Source organism: Periplaneta americana, chromosome 2 (assembly GCF_040183065.1).
Source record: "Periplaneta americana isolate PAMFEO1 chromosome 2, P.americana_PAMFEO1_priV1, whole genome shotgun sequence".
NCBI lineage: Eukaryota > Metazoa > Arthropoda > Insecta > Blattodea > Blattidae > Periplaneta > Periplaneta americana.
Genome location: NC_091118.1, coordinates 29,604,186 through 29,622,350, shown reverse-complemented (window position 1 = coordinate 29,622,350; position 18,165 = coordinate 29,604,186). Strand labels below are relative to the sequence as shown.

At 37.3% G+C, this 18,165-nt stretch overlaps 1 protein-coding gene across 1 annotated transcript in view; it reads left to right on the top strand.

Annotated features, from left to right (window-relative positions):
• Positions 1-18,165, top strand: part of LOC138691605 (uncharacterized) — a 158,126-nt gene that overhangs the window by 97,891 nt on the left and 42,070 nt on the right. The window contains exon 2 of the mRNA XM_069813742.1: positions 13,380-13,457. Within this exon, the coding sequence (XP_069669843.1) occupies positions 13,380-13,457 (78 nt within the window). The remainder of the gene's footprint in view (positions 1-13,379; positions 13,458-18,165) is intronic.

Genomic DNA, 18,165 nt, shown 5'->3' with positions numbered 1-18,165 from the left:
CAGAAGATGGCAGCAGTGTATTCAAAGAACCGTCTGAACACAAGAATCATTCTGCAGACTGGGGAAGGATTAAGGCAAAGGAATGTGTAGAGAACATGAGCAAGGGCGGGGACTTCCCGAGAATCAACTTCTGTCATTATTCAAAATGAGTTGCAGCGTATTGCAAGCGAAGACAATGTGAATCTACCGAAGAAACCATCTGTTAAAAAAACTGTGCGCCGTGCCAGGAAGCTGCACCTACCACCTGAACCAAGGAATATTGACGAACTGAACGTTATAGCCGACAGATACACTAAGACCGTACAAGGAGGAAGGTGGTTGTATTTTGAACCTGAGGACAACGTGAAAGTTATCATATTTGCCACTAATTCACATTTAAATAAATTGTTACGGTCCCATTTTTTCATAATGGACGGGACCTTTATGTCCGCTCCTTCAATCATGCTGCAACTTTACACTATACATGTCAATGGAATGGATGCTTGTAGTAATGACGATGATGGAACGGAATACCAGGGAGGCGTATGAAACACTCTTTCGAGTATTGAAACGAGAAGTAGGGCGACGTTTTGAAAATCAATTAAACCCAAGATTCATATCTATTGATTACGAAGTAACTGTTATAAACGTAATCAAAAGTGTATTTGACGGAGTTAAGGTAGCTGATTGTCTTTTCCACTTAGCCCAGTCTTTCTGGAGACGGCTTCAGACCGAAGGATTGGTGCAGCAACATAGTGTTGAAGAAAATTCAGAATTGAGGCACAGTTCCTCTCAGTCGTGGTAAATTGTCTATTTGTAGCGAATTGTCTATTTGTAACGAATTGTGTATTTGTGGCGAATCGTCTATATGTGACGAACTGTCCCTATTACCAATTTTCTGTGGCCAATTGTCCGCAACCGAGGGGTTGATGGGTCCAAAATCTGATACAGAAGAGAAAGCCAATGCAAACTGCGTCTGTCAGCCAGCCGGGGCCAAGACAATTCATTGAAAGACGGTGAAATATGACCACAGAGACGGTTATTACATATAAACCGAACACAGGCTTTATGGACACGCTGTCATTTTTGGGTCAAGTCATAGCTGAGATTACTTAATAGAACGTCACAGCAGTCGAACTGCGGCACGATAAGTGTCTGGACTAAGATTTGTTTTAATTTAAAACGAAGAAAACTTCTTTATTTTGTCAAAGTGAATGCAGTATAGAAAATACTTTTTTACATACATGTTTATTCTGTGTGGCCCAGTTTAAGTGTTAATCGATATGAACACCCAGATTTTTCACAGTTGCACTAAACGGGATTTCAATGTTATTTACAACTACGACGGGGAGAACAGATTTGTAAAATTTCGGTAGGAGTCTCTGAATTCCTAGTAAGATAGCCTGTGATTTTTCAGGTTTCAGAATCAATCCAAATTTCAGTGATCAGGAGGTTAGAGATTTTAAATCCGAATTTGATTTACTTGTACTGTCTTTCATCGAATCAGGATTGGCGTGGATTTACAGTTGTACATCGTCCACATAAAGATGGTAACGACAGTGTGGTATTGCTTCTGAGACAATGTTTATGTATATTGAAAACAGAAGAGGCCCTAAAACAGAACCTTGGGGAATCCCAGTCTCCAAGATGCGCCATGCTGAAAGCCTATCATTAAGAGAAACCCTCTGACATAATAATATGTCAAGTGACAATGTAGCATTTCGGCAGGATAACAACTGAACTACTTTCTTCAATTTTGCTCGCGTTTTACATAGAGAGAATCGAAACCCGGTATTTTTAACGAGAAGAAAGAACTCTATCGCAAAGCCATAAAGGCTTCGTAGGGAATATTTCGTTCCGTGGCATATAGATACGTCGCTGCTACGACTTGACTTCATCCTCGGACCTCGATTGTTTATTATTTACCCGTGTGAATCTCACGTTAATCCTATCCCGAACGACACAGACAAATTCACGCTACAGGAGAGCGACCATTTTCCGTGTCAAAGGGTGTACAGTGTAGACTGCCAACAACAGTTCTTTACTTGTCTTTTTAAGAGACACTGGAACTGATTTTGAAATTTTCACAGTTTTTATTAATTTCTTTCAAATTCGGCGGGTTTGTTGTGTCTGTACATTTAAATAGCAGTAGGCCTACCAAATTTCATCAAGTTCCATTCATTAGTTCCTTAGGGCCGTATTCATAGACATTATTAGCTCGGGCTTCCGGTGGATGATCAACGAACTAACGTGTTTAGTATTCATAAACGAGTGTTATAGGGGTACCACTTTGTAAATGCAGTTGTAATGCGCATGCGCTAATCTCCCCTCCTACAGTTCTTGTTCATGGCGAGCGCTGAATTCGTAGGGAGTACAGTTGCGCCAAAGTGAAGTGAAGTGGTAGTATAAAATAAATAAATGAATACTAGTAATAGTGCTGTGTGTTTAAGTTATAACCAGAGTATTGACATGTCTTTACGTGAGTAATATTGCTTGATCATAAACTCATGGATGAATGTTCCCCAGAAAAATAGACGAAATTATGCGAGCATGTGCGGAAATCAGAGGACAAATATTTTGACCAGAAGTGTACAGTTGAAGCGGAAGTAAAGAACACAATCCAATAAGAGTCTCGATAATAGCGACTTAGCACCGCCAACTTCGGTTAAGACACAGATTCTGATTGGTGATCGACGTCGGGGAATGCACAGAGGGGAACACGCAGCGAGTATGGGAGACGGAAATGATTTAGGTTTCCGCCATAGCTGCCTTTTCTAAGTGGTCTAGCTATAGCATATGATGTGATATGAATCCTGTACAAGTAATCAGTCGATAGCCGGGGCTAGTTTAGCATGCTCGTAGCGCGGGCTAGCGAAATGTCTATGAATAGCACCCTAAGATATTAATTTTCACTTATTTTAATGATATTAAATTATGCGTAAATTCGAAACATCCCTGACGGCTTCAGAATTGTTTTTGCTTTTAAAACATTTCTGTGAAGGACTTAAATTTAATGATTAAGAAAATTGCTCATGGATTTTTAAATTTGAGAATATGTTCATGAGAAAAAAAATTTCCTTATGAACCATAATTTTTGCTTGATAATTTTCCTTAATTTTTAAAAGTTAAAAATGTATATCATGAAAAGTTTTCAGTGAATATCCGATTCCATGTACAGCTTTGTGTTTTGGAGTATGCTGAGCATTCTTGCAAAGTTTCATGTAAATCGGAGCAAATGAAAACTTCTAGAAATTTTATTATTGACCAAAAACGTAGTTTTGTAAAAAAATTAATTTTTAGTGGGTGTGGCAGGTTTAAAAGAACTGCGCGTAGTATTTAAAAATCATCGCCAGACCTTCAAATATAGGGATAAATATAGGACAGAATGTTAAACAAATGTGTAACATATTTATGTAAAAATAAATACAAACTTATTTATTTTTACCATTTTGGCCAAAAACTGAGTCCCAGTGTCCCTTAATAGGCCTAGTACATTCTGTTTAATGCATTATTATTATTATTATTATTATTATTATTATTATTATTATTATTATTATTACTAGCCGTACCCGTGCGCTCCGCTGCACCCGTTAGAAATAAATATAAAGTAATTACATAATTAAAATAGGACATTTGATCCAGGGAACATTCGTGTTTGATAGAAGGATAAATCGTTTATTAGGTTACTTAATTTAAATTGTATTAAAAAATTAAAATGCGATCATTTTGATCCAGGGACCACTCATTTGGTCATAAAAATTATTTTAGGAAATACAGGAAACGAATGTACAAAGTAGCCTATCAAGTTTTCTGTGCATAAGAATCTATTTTAATCTTACCTGTCCTCGATTCACTCAGAAGTTACTGTAATAACATTATAGCATTATGTCCATCTAGAGAAACTACACTTTCCAATGGTGAATTAATAATTAATTATACAAATCGGTTAATTTAGCTTCCGATATTATTTCATACAAACACAGAAACATTCTCTGTAGGCTATGTTTCATAGCTTTCGATTGTTGTTGTCCAAGGTCCCTTAGAGACGAAGTCATTTGTTTTTTATTTTTTATTACACTGCCTTAGATGGCGTTGTTATTGTAATTTTGAAACTCATTTATCTCATTAAATATCAGTCCTATCAAAATTTTGCATAGAATAAAACTTATCGGCAATTATTTTTAAAGAAACTTTTGTTATGTAATATGTTTCATGAAAATTAATAATAAGGGAGATATTTCGATTTATTTAATTCAGGCCCCCTTATAACCCCCCTTTTAAATAAAATATTTTGAATGCCATATAACCTAAATTCTAAGCTACAACGAACTTAATTTATATTCCAATTTTCATATAAATCGGTGCAGCCATTATCGCGTGAAAAGGTAACAAACATCCAGACAGACATACATACAAACAAAAATTTCAAAAAAGCGATTTTCGGTTTCAGGGCGGTTAATTATATATGTTAGAACCAATTATTTTTGGGAAATCAAAAGTTACCAGAAAAATTTCGGCTACAGATTTATTATTAGTATAGATTATTATTATTATTATTATTATTATTATTATTATTATTATTATTATTATTATTATTATTATTATTATTATTTAAGGATTGACTGTTAATCCTTAGCTTATTTCATCCCATTCATTAGTTACACTTAAATCTTACAGCAAATTGTATTTGTTTATCCTAATTCCTGTGCAGCCGTTGTACGCAATCATATGGATTCTCTCAAGAATCTTGTTACTTTTTTTTTCTTACTTCATCTGCGTGAAGCCCTTGCAATGTATTCAATTTTAGGGGAGGTTTCGACATAAGCTCTTTAAAAGTTCCCTTCTGAGTGTGTAGAAAGCACACGCCGTTAATTTTATTCCTATTACAGCGCACCGTGGGTCCCTTTCACAGAGACGGACTCTGTAATGAAAATATTGCGTGGACGTTCCGTTCCGTTCCGGAACTTTACTGCTTCGGTTCCTTTCTCGCTCTAGTGGAGCCGAGATGGAGGTGACAGCAGCGCCACGGTGAAAGCTGCCGTGACCCTCCTCCCACATATCACACCGCCTGCATATCAGCCAGGTCAAGGTCGCGCAGCTATTCATTTGTCAGCGTTGTTCATTTGTCGGCGCTGTTCATTTGTCAATGAATAACAATAACGCATGTAATTGTATATGAATAAAAATGGCCAACAAATGGCTACATCTGTGCTGTTAAGATTAAAAATGGGTTCCATTGAAAAGACACGTACTTTCTCATCAGATATGTTACGCAGTTATTAAAATAATAAATAGTCCCTATGAAATTTAGGTCGTAACAAATTATTAAGATCATATTTCACACTGCCACAAGCAGCGTTCCTATTCTGTTTGGTAATTACGCAGTTGAATACTAGATGGCAAGTGCTTAGTTTTCCCTTGACCTATTACCATAAGTTTTAGAGTAGAGTGGGAAAAGTTGTTATTTCCTCGTTAAGGTACGGTCACACGTCGCTACTTTTGCAGCGCTACTGTTATACTGCAGCTGCAAAAGTTGTGTGTCGTGTTCACACGTAAGCCAAAAGTAGCGCGCTGCACGCTACTTTTCGTGCTGCGCAACCCGAGTGCTGCAAAAGTTGCAACTGGAGGTTGCGAGTCTGTTCACACACAAGGCGCTACTTTTGCAGCCGCAGTCATGCTGCAGGTTTCCATCTCCGTGTTGACTTCTCAATATACATTTTGTGGTTATGTTCGCATTATTAAGAAACTCATGCGAAAGCTTCCTTATCTATTATTTGCTTTTCTGTCGTATCTAGTATTCAGAAATTTACATTATTTTTACTATAAAGCTTTTAAAAACGCCTATATACTTAAATAATAACCAACAGCATATTCACATAATCAATGTTGGCAACCCTCCTGTTTGGAACTACGCTACGGAAAATTTAAAAAATGAATTATATCGTCACCAATTATGCTCAGACTGTGTTGTGTATTTAATAACTGTTACAAATAATTTATTTTCATCACATTTAACATTAAAATATATCCAAGCAATAAAAGTATCATTGGCACATTTGGGTGGTAACACTGGTTGCAACCGCAGCAAAAGTTTCAACAAAACCGATATCAAAAATGCTGCGGCTGCAACCCTGAGAACCCTGTTCACACGTCGCTACTTTTAAGCTGCGCGCAGCATGGAAAAGTAGCGGGCAGCAGGTTCGGCAGCCGCTACTTTTCGGGTGGCACCGTTGTTCACACGTCGCAGTACAAGAGTTGCGCAGTTTTTTGTACTGCAGCGCTGCAAAAGTAGCGACGTGTGATCGTACCTTAACGGTTCCAACTGTTCCAGTTCCTTGAAAATACTAGGTTCCAAATAACAGTTCCGAAATAACAGTAGGGCCTACCATATTACGTAACTACAAGGTGCACAGTGGTATCTTGGAACCGCACGGTTGACTAGTATCTGATGGAACAGTAGTATTTTTAAAACAGGTACGTACTACTAGTATGTAATATAACAGTGGTAGTTGGGACACTAAATGATTACATACTTCCCTGTATGCCATGTGTTGCAGTATTGATGTCATAGTGAGCCGAGATGTGAATTCGTAGAACAGAAATGTTTTCTAATGCCAAATTGAATTCGTTGATCAGGTTTGTTCGAAGCAGGAAATATAATGCAATTTTAAATTATTTGTAAATTTTATTGGTCACGAAATCGAAGTGGATCCCAATTGTAAATAAAACCTAACCTATTCCTTCCCTTCTGCTCAGCTCAAGTTTACAATAGTGTTCAATTTCTCCAAAAATTAGTAAATAAAAGCTATAATCATTTCGGCAGTGCTAAAATTCATATGAATACCGCCATGAAGGGTAATAATCTCACTGTAACGAAATATGAAAACTTACCGTTGTATTTTCGTAAATGAAAAACTTCGACAACTTCTGTTTCAACATAATTTAGTTTAATTTCAAGAACTAGTAGGGGAAAGGTCCCTATATTGAACCGTATCTTAAATTGAAACACTCTGTTATTTCCCAAACTGTTCGACAGAGTGCACCACAATTTAAGTAGAAGAGTACTATGTAGCGCAGTGAATGCTGGGTACAGTTGACCTTGCGTTCGGAGCAATGGTTTCAGCTGTAATAAGTGTTTCGTGTTTATGGTGCTTCTGATGTAATATTTGACTCTCCTAGCTAAGCTTGTACGACAAATCAGGCAAGATTGTGATAATCTTAATCTATTGCATGTTGTTAAGTGTTTACATAGCAACAATATTCATGCGTAAACTTTTTCAATCAACACGTTTCCGTGTTTTACAGTTGCTAAATAATCTGAAATGGTTTTGCCCGTAATTTGAACCACCGTTTAAACCCTATATTGAACCGGTCCAATTTAGGAAACATTGTTTTGTTTTATGAGCTTCCAACTCGTGCAAATAGATATACCTGACAAGTGGTGAAAGAGGCACCAACACAACCTAAGTGTGTTGCATGAGTGTCACAAGGACTTACGTTCTTCCCATGTTGATTTTCAAATGGCTGACATTTAAGGGTGAACTGAACACCGGTACACCACCAGGTGCAATATGCACATGTTCTGAAAGTGGATGGATTACTAGCAAGTTATTTCTTAAGTGGTTACAATGTGTCATCACCATTGTGAAGCCCAGCACTAATAACAAAGTGTTACTTATACTTGATGGCCATTCCACCTACACCAAGCTATCATTCTTGCTCGGGAAAATGGTGTTGTAATGCTTTCTTTGCCGGCACATACTACAACGCACAGGCTTCAACCATGTGACGTGTCTTTCTTCAAGCCCTTGTCATCATACTACAATCAGGCTGCAGACAAATAGCTTCGAAGTAACCCATCTCGAAATATAACTCAGTTCAGGTGTCAGCTTTAATAGGAGAAGCTTATGGTAAAGCTGCTACAGTGGTAAATGCAACGAGTGGATTTGCGAAAATTGGAATTTGGCCACTCAACAGAAACAGCGACTTCACTCCTACTGCCGTCAACCATGAGAATGAGCCTAACACAAGTGTTCCAAACTCATCTTTACAAAATTCACTTCCCTCTTTTCAATCTAGTAGGCCTTATACTTCTGAAGACATTTCTACTACCAAACCTCACTGTCCATAAAAATCTCCAAACATGACCAGGCGTAGGCCTAACACTGTTTGCTGAAATAGCTTCTATTCCTGAACTTACCACATCAAGGAAACAAAAACCACGTCAGTTGAAATCGTCACAAGCAGTTCACACAAGAATGAGTTGTAGGAAAACAAACAAGAAAGTAGCAGGTAGGCCTACATCGACACCAAGAAATAAACCATTAAAGAAAAAGCTACAATATGGTCAACCAGGAAATGAAGACAAGAATTGGTACTGCAAAATCTGTGAATTGTCGGAAATGATGGATATGATCCAGTGTATGAAATGTAGGATATGGCTTCACTAAAAATGTGCAAACGTTAGTCCTAAACAGAAAGTGTGTTACTGTGAAGACTGTGGATAATGGACTCTTTTATATAACAATGAAAGCCCTATATTTGTAATTCATGTTCTAAAAGGAAAGTGTTTTTTTATTATTATCTAAAAACTCCAGTTTTCAAGGAAATTGACATTATAATCACAAACTTCTTCTGTACTTTTGTTGTTAATTAAATAATTTCTTTAAGTATAGGACAAAAATATTTATATTTTATATTAATAAAAATGTTTCTGAATTTAAAATGATGTGGTTCATTTTAAGATAAGGCTGGTCCAATTTAAGGACCATGTTCCTAATTTGGACCATTTCGCACCTTCTCAGTTTTATTTTTTTATTTAAATAATGACAACATTAATTAGCAATTGTGTTGAGGCTATGTATAGCCAAAGAGTCTGCAAATGTAATGCAAATTTTCCTGATGACTTTGATGTGAGATTATTGCCACAATTTAGTGTTAAAGGCTAAGTGGTTCAATATAGGGGCCTTTCCCCTAATGAAACTAAAATTGTAAAATATTTGTAAATAAAACATAACCTATATATTTTCATCTTCCTTGATAAAATTCACAATGTAGTTACTATACTCTAATACAGGCATTATGCTAAAAATTGAGGAGCGTTTTTGCAAAAGTCGATAGATGCAGAAATTTTCGATAGCGAGTTGCATATGGATATCGTATGTTTTCTACCTCCGGAATCGATCTATGAAATCAGATTTACCAAAACCTGATTCATACTATATGTAGAGACTACCAAGCCTTCCAGGTTTTTTCAAAACTCGATAGATCCTGTCACTTAGTGTAATTTCTGTAAAATCTTGATTTCTGCATCTATCGACTTTTGCAAAAACGCTCCTCAATTGTTTGATTGGATCCTATACTCAGTAACATTAGTTTCAAGATAATGTGCACATTTTTTAAAGAGGCTCTTCATATCTTTACTATTTTATCTTTCACTTTAGATTCCAACATTTCTTTCAATGCGACGAAAGGATTCCCAATTCTGCTCTCAAACAGAGCGCCAACTTATATGGGCTAATAATTGTTTGATAGAACCCTATACTCAGTAACATTCGTTTCAAGATAATGTGCACATTTTTTTTAAAGAGGCTGTTCATATCTTTACTATTTTATCTTTCACTTTAGATTGCAACATTTCTTTCAGTGCGACGAAAGGGTTCCCAATTCTGCTCTCAAACAGAGCGCCAACTTATATGGGCTAATAATTGTTTGATAGAACCCTATACTCAGTAACATTAGTTTCAAGATAATGTGCACATTTTTTTTAAAGAGGCTGTTCATATCTTTACTATTTTATCTTTCACTTTAGATTCCAACATTTCTTTCAGTGCGACGAAAGGATTCCCAATTCTGCTTTCAAACAGTGGCACCAACTTATATTGGCTCGTGGGATCCGAGCCCACCCAATAATTTATCGTGTTATCATTATGACATTTATTTAACTTATACCTCAAATATTTGAGCCCACCCAGTGTTTTCTAAAAGTTGGCGCCACTGCTTTCAATAGTGCCAAACACGTTCCGTTCTGTAGAACAGGCGTTGTCATAATGTAGTTCCAAAGTGAAACGAGTATTTTGTAACAGCAAGTATTTCATACTAGCGTATTTTGGAACATAATATTCCAAAGTGCTGTTACGTTTTGGAACAGTTCCAAGTAAGGAACTGTTCGAAAATAACCGTTACGTTATTTTTTCTCCACCTCTAGTTAAGAGGCAGACTGATAACTTATTTAACTTATGTCACAATTTAACTAGATCAGTATTTACTGCGAACTGTATATTGTACTACCTGCAAATAGTAATCCTGTTTGATAATGAAGGTGGAACGGGGGCTTTACATGAACTCTACCGGGCCAGTTGATGATCACGGAGAACCTTACCAAGTTGGCGTGCTCTAATAGCCTGACAAAAATGTCTATTCAGATTCAGGTTTTAATTTATTTTGAAACCCTTTATTGTATGTTATGCTTCGCATTGTGTTTTGTGATTAAACTTTTCTTCTACCGTGCACCATATTCCAAGAAGAAGCTTCACCTCAGGAGTTTGAATGTTCCCTTGTTTTTTATTTGAATGTTCGTTTTTGTACATACATCTTGATTACACAACTTTTAACACTGTATCACTTCGGAATATGTATGATAAGACTTTCTTGTGTTAAATTTTAACGTACCTCGTTTACATGTTTCGACCTATTTATGGGTCATCTTCAGAACTGGTCGTTGTTGGTCTTGGCGCCTCTTGTTCTGTTTCCTGTGAGGATGTGTTCGTGTGGTATAGTGTAGAGTCAAAGAGTGTATGTGTTTTGAAATTGAGTTGTGTGTTGAGAATATCATTGAGGTGTGTTTTCGTGTGTCTGTATATTTCATATTGTTCTAGTGTGTTGAGTTTCTGGCTTTTTGGCTGGATGTGCAGTATTTCCATGTCTGTGTTGATGTCTCTGTAGGTGTGGTTGGCATTTGTGATGTGTTCTGCATATGTGGATGTGTTTTGTAATTTTGTTATGGTTGTGATGTGTTCTTTGTAACGTGTTTGAAATGATCTGCCTGTCTGTCCTATGTAGAAGTTGTTGCAGGTGTTACATTTGAGTTTGTATACGCCTATGTGGTTGTATTTCTTTGTTTGTGTGTTGAGATGTTTTTGTAGAGTGTTATTTGTTCTGTATGCGATGTTGTAATTTAATTTCTTGAATGAGGTTGCAATTTTATGTGTGTTTTTGTTTTCGTATGTTAGTGTGATGTATTTTTTGTGTTCTTGTCTTTGTGTTGTATTCTTCTGTTTTTTGTGGTTTTGTTTTGTCTTACTTATTATGTTGTCTATTATGTTAGGGTTGTATCCGTTTTCTTGTGCTATGTATTTGATTGTGTTTAGCTCTTCGTTGTAATCTTGTTAGTTCATTGGTATGTTGAGTAGTCTGTGTACCATTGTTCGGAATGCAGCTTGTTTGTGTTGTGTGGGGTGGTTGGATGTGTTGTGTATGTGTGTTGTTGTTATTGTTGTTGTTGTGGGTTTTCTGTATACTTTGAATGTGTGTTTGTTGTCTACTTTTGTTATTGTGATGTCTAGAAAATTTATGTATTTGTTGTTTTCAATTTATAATGTGTAGTGTAGCTTTGGGTGTATTTGGTTTATGTGTTGATGTAGGTTTTGGATCTGTCTTTTGTTTCCTTTGTATAGTATTAGTATGTCATCTACGTATCTGTGCCAATATATGATGTTGTCTGCGTGTTTGTTGTTGTCTTTGTTTAGTATGTATGTCTGTTCTATGTAGTGTATGAATATTTCTGCTAGTATGCTGGAAATGGGTGATCCCCTGGGTAGGCCTTCGGTTTGTGTGTAATATTTGTTATTGTATGTGAAGTTTTTGGTTTTTAGTTGGACTGTAAGGAAGGTGTGAATAAGCTAGAAGAAAGTCTCCTCGGCCCACGCATGGCCATCACGCACAACAGCGCGATTTCTTCATTGAATCCTTTCCTGTAACCTGATTCCAGATATGGTGCGTCCCAAAAAGAAATCACCTCGGAGTATCCTATGGCACACTTCGTAATTATTATAGCCGTCAGTATTAGGTGTCGAAATAGATCCTACGTTATGTTCCAAGTGGCATCGTGTGGAGAGAACTTCTGTTCGAATCTCAAAAAGACGAGTGGAGATTAATTTATCTGCTTTCCGAAATTGTTGGTCTTACCTTGTCTTTTTTTACAATCAATCAATCAATCAATCAATCAATCAATCAATCAATCAATCAATCAATCAATCAATCAATCAATCAATCAATCAATCAAACTCCTGTATCTCCTCATGAGGAGCATAAGGCATTCACAAAGTGCCTCCATCGGACCCTATTTGTAGCCAACTTCTTCACTTCGCTCCATGTTTTCCCCTTTCTAGCAATTTCCTCCAAAACTGTTCTCTTCCATGTATTTTTTGGCCTTCCTCTTGTTCTACTACCCTGGGGGTTCCAATCCAAAGCCATTCTTCCTACTGCTCCATCTTCTTTCCTGATTGTGTGCCCTGTCCAATTCCACTTTCGTCTTTTGATTTCTATTGTGATTTCTTTCTGATTTGTTATCTTCCATAGTTCTGAGTTTGTGATTATATCTGGCCATCTAATTTTTTTAATTCTTCGTAAACATCTATTAACAAATGTTTGCAGTTTATTTTGTATAATTTTACTTGTTTTCTATGTCTCACAGCCACATAATAAGACTGATTTTTTTACATACAGGGTGATTCAAAAGTCCAGTGACGTAGACAAACTCCGTTATTAGTGCAGGTAGAGAAAAATGAAAAGAGGGGGAAGCTGTTAGAAATGTGTAGTTTCCAATCGAATGTGTTTGAATATTTAACGTAGAATACACATAGAGCCTGTACACTAGTACGACATATCCGCCAATCCAATGCTGCCAAATTAGTAGCTTTTCCTCATCCCATTAGATTTTTACCTTTGGGGTCACTTAAAGGCTATGCAACATCAGTGAATGATGCAGAGGCGCTATTGCAACGTGTTGAAAATGCATGCCAATTGCTCCGTGATGACGACATGGTGTTTGAGCGAACTCGCCAGTCGTGTGTACGTCGTGCTCAGGCATGTGTAAACAATGGAGGGGGACACATTGAGCACCTTTTGTAAACTTTAAATGGCAATATTTTCCAAACATGTACTTGTGACACAACAAAAAAAGAACAAGAACAAAGTATGACCACTTCTCCAATAAATTAGCATTTTCCGTCAAATTTTCGTAGGCCTATATGGAATTATTATTCTAGGAGCACGCTCACGCGTTTTTCAATGACTGACCCTGTATATACAGAAGAGTTTTACAATATAGTCTACTAGTACAACACAGAGTTTTGTATTTTACATTAGAAAAATTATATTATGTGTGTTTATTTTTACAGGATACAGAACATGGTGGCTGTGCTGCGTTGTGGTGGTTACATTTTCACATGCGACAGCGCATAGAACTTCCAGACAAGGTAAGTGTATGTATTTTGAATGTTTTTTAAAGTAATCCTGATTATATTACCTCTCCTTCAAGATGTCCTATGATACCAAGACACAAATCCTTCTTGTACAATATATCCAATCATGTTCCCCAGACTCTATTAATTTGTTTAGGCCTAATCTGATTAAAGTTCTTAACTAAACTAGAAACTAGACTGCACACTAGTCATTGTAATTCTTGAACTGTGAACTCCAGAAAGAACCGTAACTACCTTCACAATTCTTCGCTATTCTTCTCTGTCTTCTGCCTTCCTTAGGGGAGAGTCGGGTAGTATCGGACATCGGGTAATATCGGACAGTGAGTTTCTTTCATGTACCACACGATGATAGTACCTGATTGACATGGTTACGTTTCTGTGATGTCGCATAGAGAAACGTAACCATGTCATTCAGGTACTACCATATGGTGGTAGATGAAAGAAACGCACTGTTCGATATTACCCGATATCCGACACTACCCGACTCTCCCCTACTTACTTACTGGCTTTTAAGGAACCTGGAGGTTCATTGCCGCCCTCACATAAGCCCACCATTGGTCCCTATCCTGAGCAAGGTTAATCCATTCTCTATCATCATATCCCACCTCCCTCCAATCCATTTTAATATTATCTTCCCATCTACATCTCGGCCTCCCTAAAAGTCTTTTTCCCTCTATAACACTCTATATGCATTTCTGGATTCGTCCATACGTGCTACATGTCCTGCCCATCTCAAACGTCTGGATTTAATGTTCCTAATTATGTCAGGTGAAGAATACAATGCGTGCAGTTCTGTGTTGTGTAACTTTCTCCATTCTCCTGTAACTTCATCCCTCTTAGCCCCAAATATTTTCCTAAGCACCTTATTCTCAAACACCCTTAACCTATGAATAATTTCAAGGGAAAAATTGTTCCGGGGCCGGGTATCGATCCCGGGACCTCTGGTTGAACGTACCAGCGCTCCACCACTGAGCTACCCGGGAACTCCACCCGACACCGTCTCAACTTTTCCCTTTATATCCACACAACTCGCGTGGGCTGACGAAACGCCAGAGACCCACAACGAGTGCACACAATCTCTGTGTGACTTGGAATTGTGGTTTTCTGTTAACGTACACAGTAACGTATATATTATGCAAATCTAGTCTTTCAGGTGAAGCTCCCTGTAAAGCAGATTTGAATAATTTCAAGGGAAAAGTTGAGACGGTGTCGGGTGGAGTTCCCGGGTAGCTCAGTGGTGGAGCGCTGGTACGTTCAACCAGAGGTCCCGGGATCGATACCCGGCCCCGGAACAATTTTTCCCTTGAAATTATTCAAATCTGCTTTACAGGGAGCTTCACCTGAAAGACTAGATTTACCCTTAACCTATGTTCCTCTCTCAAAGTGAGAGTCCAAGTTTCACAACCATAAAGAACAATCGGTAATATAACTGTTTTATAAATTCTAACTTTCAGATTTTTTGACAGCAGACTGGATGATAAAAGCTTCTCAACCGAATAATACAGGTATTGCCCATATTTATTCTGTGTTTAATTTCCTCTCGAGTATCATTTATATTTGTTACTGTTGCTCCAAGATATTTGAACTTCTCCACCTCTTCAAAAGATAAATTTTCAATTTTTATATTTCCATTTCGTACAATATTCTCGTCACGAGACATAATCATATACTTTGTGTTTTCGGGATTTACTTCCAAACCTATCTCTTTACTTGCTTCCAGTAAAATTCCCGTGTTTTCCCTAATCGTTTGTGGATTTTCTCATAACGTATTCACGTCATCCGCATAGACAAGAAGCTGATGTAACCCGTTCAATTCCAAACCCTCTCTGTTATCCTGGATTTTCCTAATGGCATACTCTAGAGCAAAGTTAAAAAGTAAAGGTGATAGTGCATCTCCTTGCTTTAGTCCGCAGTGAATTGGAAATGCATCTGACAGAAACTGACCTATACGGACTCTGCTGTACGTTTCACTGAGACACATTTTAATTAATCGAACTAGTTTCTTGGGAATACCAAATCCAATAAGAATATCATATAAAACTTCTCTATTAACCGAGTCATACGCCTTTTTGAAATCTATGAATAACTGATGCACTGTACCCTTATACTCCCATTTTTCTCCATTATCGGTCGAATACAAAATATCTAATCAATAGTTGATCTATTACGCCTAAAACCACACTGATGTTCCCCAATAATTTCATCTACATATGGAGTTAATCTTCTCAAAAGAATATTGGACAAAATTTTGTACAACGTCAACAAAAGTGATATTCCTCGAAAGTTACTACAGTTAGTCTTGTCCCTCTTCTTAAAGATAGGTACTATTATGGACTCCTTCCATTGTTCTGTCTCTGTCTTCTGCCACTTTTATTTATCTTATTAAACACAAAACTCAGATGATGTCCTACTCCTCTCCAGCGTAGCCTTCATTTGCCTACCCCTTACTCCCGCTCCGTAAGGTTTCCGATAGTCTGTTCCATGTTGTAAACCAAATTCATGTTCCATTACTATTGTATTGTATTTATTAACATTCCATGATATTCATACATTGCTTCACAGCTAGAATATGGAACAAGTGAAAAAACTTAATACTATTATAAAGTCTTAATTTATAGTCACAGTCTAGATGAAATATATACAGACGAGATTTACAATATAGTCTACTAGTACAACACAAAGTTTTAGTATAAATTTCATGAAGCGATGTTGAATGTCATGAATTCACCTACAGAATAGAAGGCGTGAGAAATTAGGTACTTCTTTAATTTGGCCCTAAATAATCTTATGTTTTGAGTTTCATTTTTTCATACGGAGGCTATTAAAATTGTTACTGCCATATAACGCACTCCTTTTTGATAGAACGATAGACTTACCGATGGAGTATAAAAGTCGCTTGTTGACTCGTATTTATGCTATGAACTGTTAAATTAGTTACAAAGTTTTCACGATTACATACAAGGAAGATTATTAATGACAAAATATAGGCCATGGGCATTATTTGTAGTTTTTTTGAAAATAGTCCTACACGATTGCCTAGATTTGGCACCTACTATTATTCTAATAATTACTCTTTTTTGTAGTAGGAATATACTGTTACTATCTGTGGAATTTCCCCAGAATATTATTCTAAGTCCACACTTGTGGAGTAACGGTCAGCGCGTCTGGCCGCGAAACCAGGTGACCCGGGTTCGAATCCCGGTCGGGGCAAGTTACCTGGTTGAGGTTTTTTCCGGGGTTTTCTCTCAACCTAATTTGAGCAAATGCTGGGTAACTTTCGGTGCTGGACGTCGGACTCATTTCACCGGCATTATCACCTTCATCTCATTCAGACGCTAAATAACCTGAGATGTTGATACAGCGTCGTAAAATAACCCAATAAAAAATTATTCCAAAACTCATTACCGAGTGGAAGTATACAAAGTATATTGTTTTTAAGGTATTGATATTTACTATCTTTTGCATAGATCTGATAGCAAAACATGCTGAATTTAGTTGCTTCGCCAGTGGTTGCTAGATTACTGAATATAAACAAAATCCCCTCAATAATTAATAGAAATCGCTGTACAAACAGTACTAAAATTATTAGCCCTAATGTTTCATCATTCCAAAAATTTACGGTGAAAGGAGGGAGGTTAGGGATACTTGCAATTCTGCCATGGTTGGTAGTACTTTATGAGGGCTAATGTGTGCAGAAATAAAAATAATCTATTAAATACTTATCTTGACCGTTTAATTGTGTTCTATTTGTTGTTATAAGTTATGTTAACAAAGATTACAATTCAATCTTAAGCTGAAAATATATTTGAAATTAGGGATTTTTTATTGGAATCTAGGGGAAAAAATTGGAAAGATTCTAGGAATTTTTAGTGTAAACAGGTTGAAAAACCCTAGGACACATTCACGTTGTCTCTGGACACGAGATATTATCACTTCCCTGCAGCTAGTCGAACCTGGCAGTATGTAACCGGAAATGTGTAGCGTCGTTCAGGAAACAAATGATGCCTGGCAGCGCACCTTCGTTGCTACGCGACAAGAGTGCGGGCGGCCTCGATTCCTGCGACAGGACGGCAGCGTCGCGCTGCACACGGATCCCAGTTAAGAAAGAGAAAGTGTCTGACAGACGGGAATCCCGTATCACTTTCTCGGCTCCGAGATGGCCCATCCCCATATTACGTCAAGTGGGGCGCTTGTCCGCGTAACATCACACCCCGCAGAAATCCCCATGACGACGCCACCGAACGCCGAAAGACATGGCTTTGGTTGGATATAGCCTATAGTCTACTCCAAATAACAGCAAAAAAATAGTCCCTTTCTGCCTAGGATTACGATTAAAGAAACTCATGATGAAATCTTAGGAAGCTTACAGACATATAGCCCAAGTGCACTGTGTAAAACCGTAAGTTTTCTTCCTAATATCAACAAATAATCGTTTATTGTCTTCATTCTTTCTATTGTTTTCAGGAATATTTCCTTTTGAGTTTTGTCAGTTTCGTTCCATTTTCATTTTTATTTTCTTCGTTTTCATTCATTCATTCATTCATTCATTCATTCATTCATTCATTCATTCATTCATTCAGTCATTTATATCAGAGGTCTCCAAAAAGAGTATAGTCATTCGTGCTCTCGACGCTGCCCGCCGAACACAGTGTGCTGTAAGGCTAGAGCAGGGGAAGAGACTCGTACCTCAACAGATAGAAGC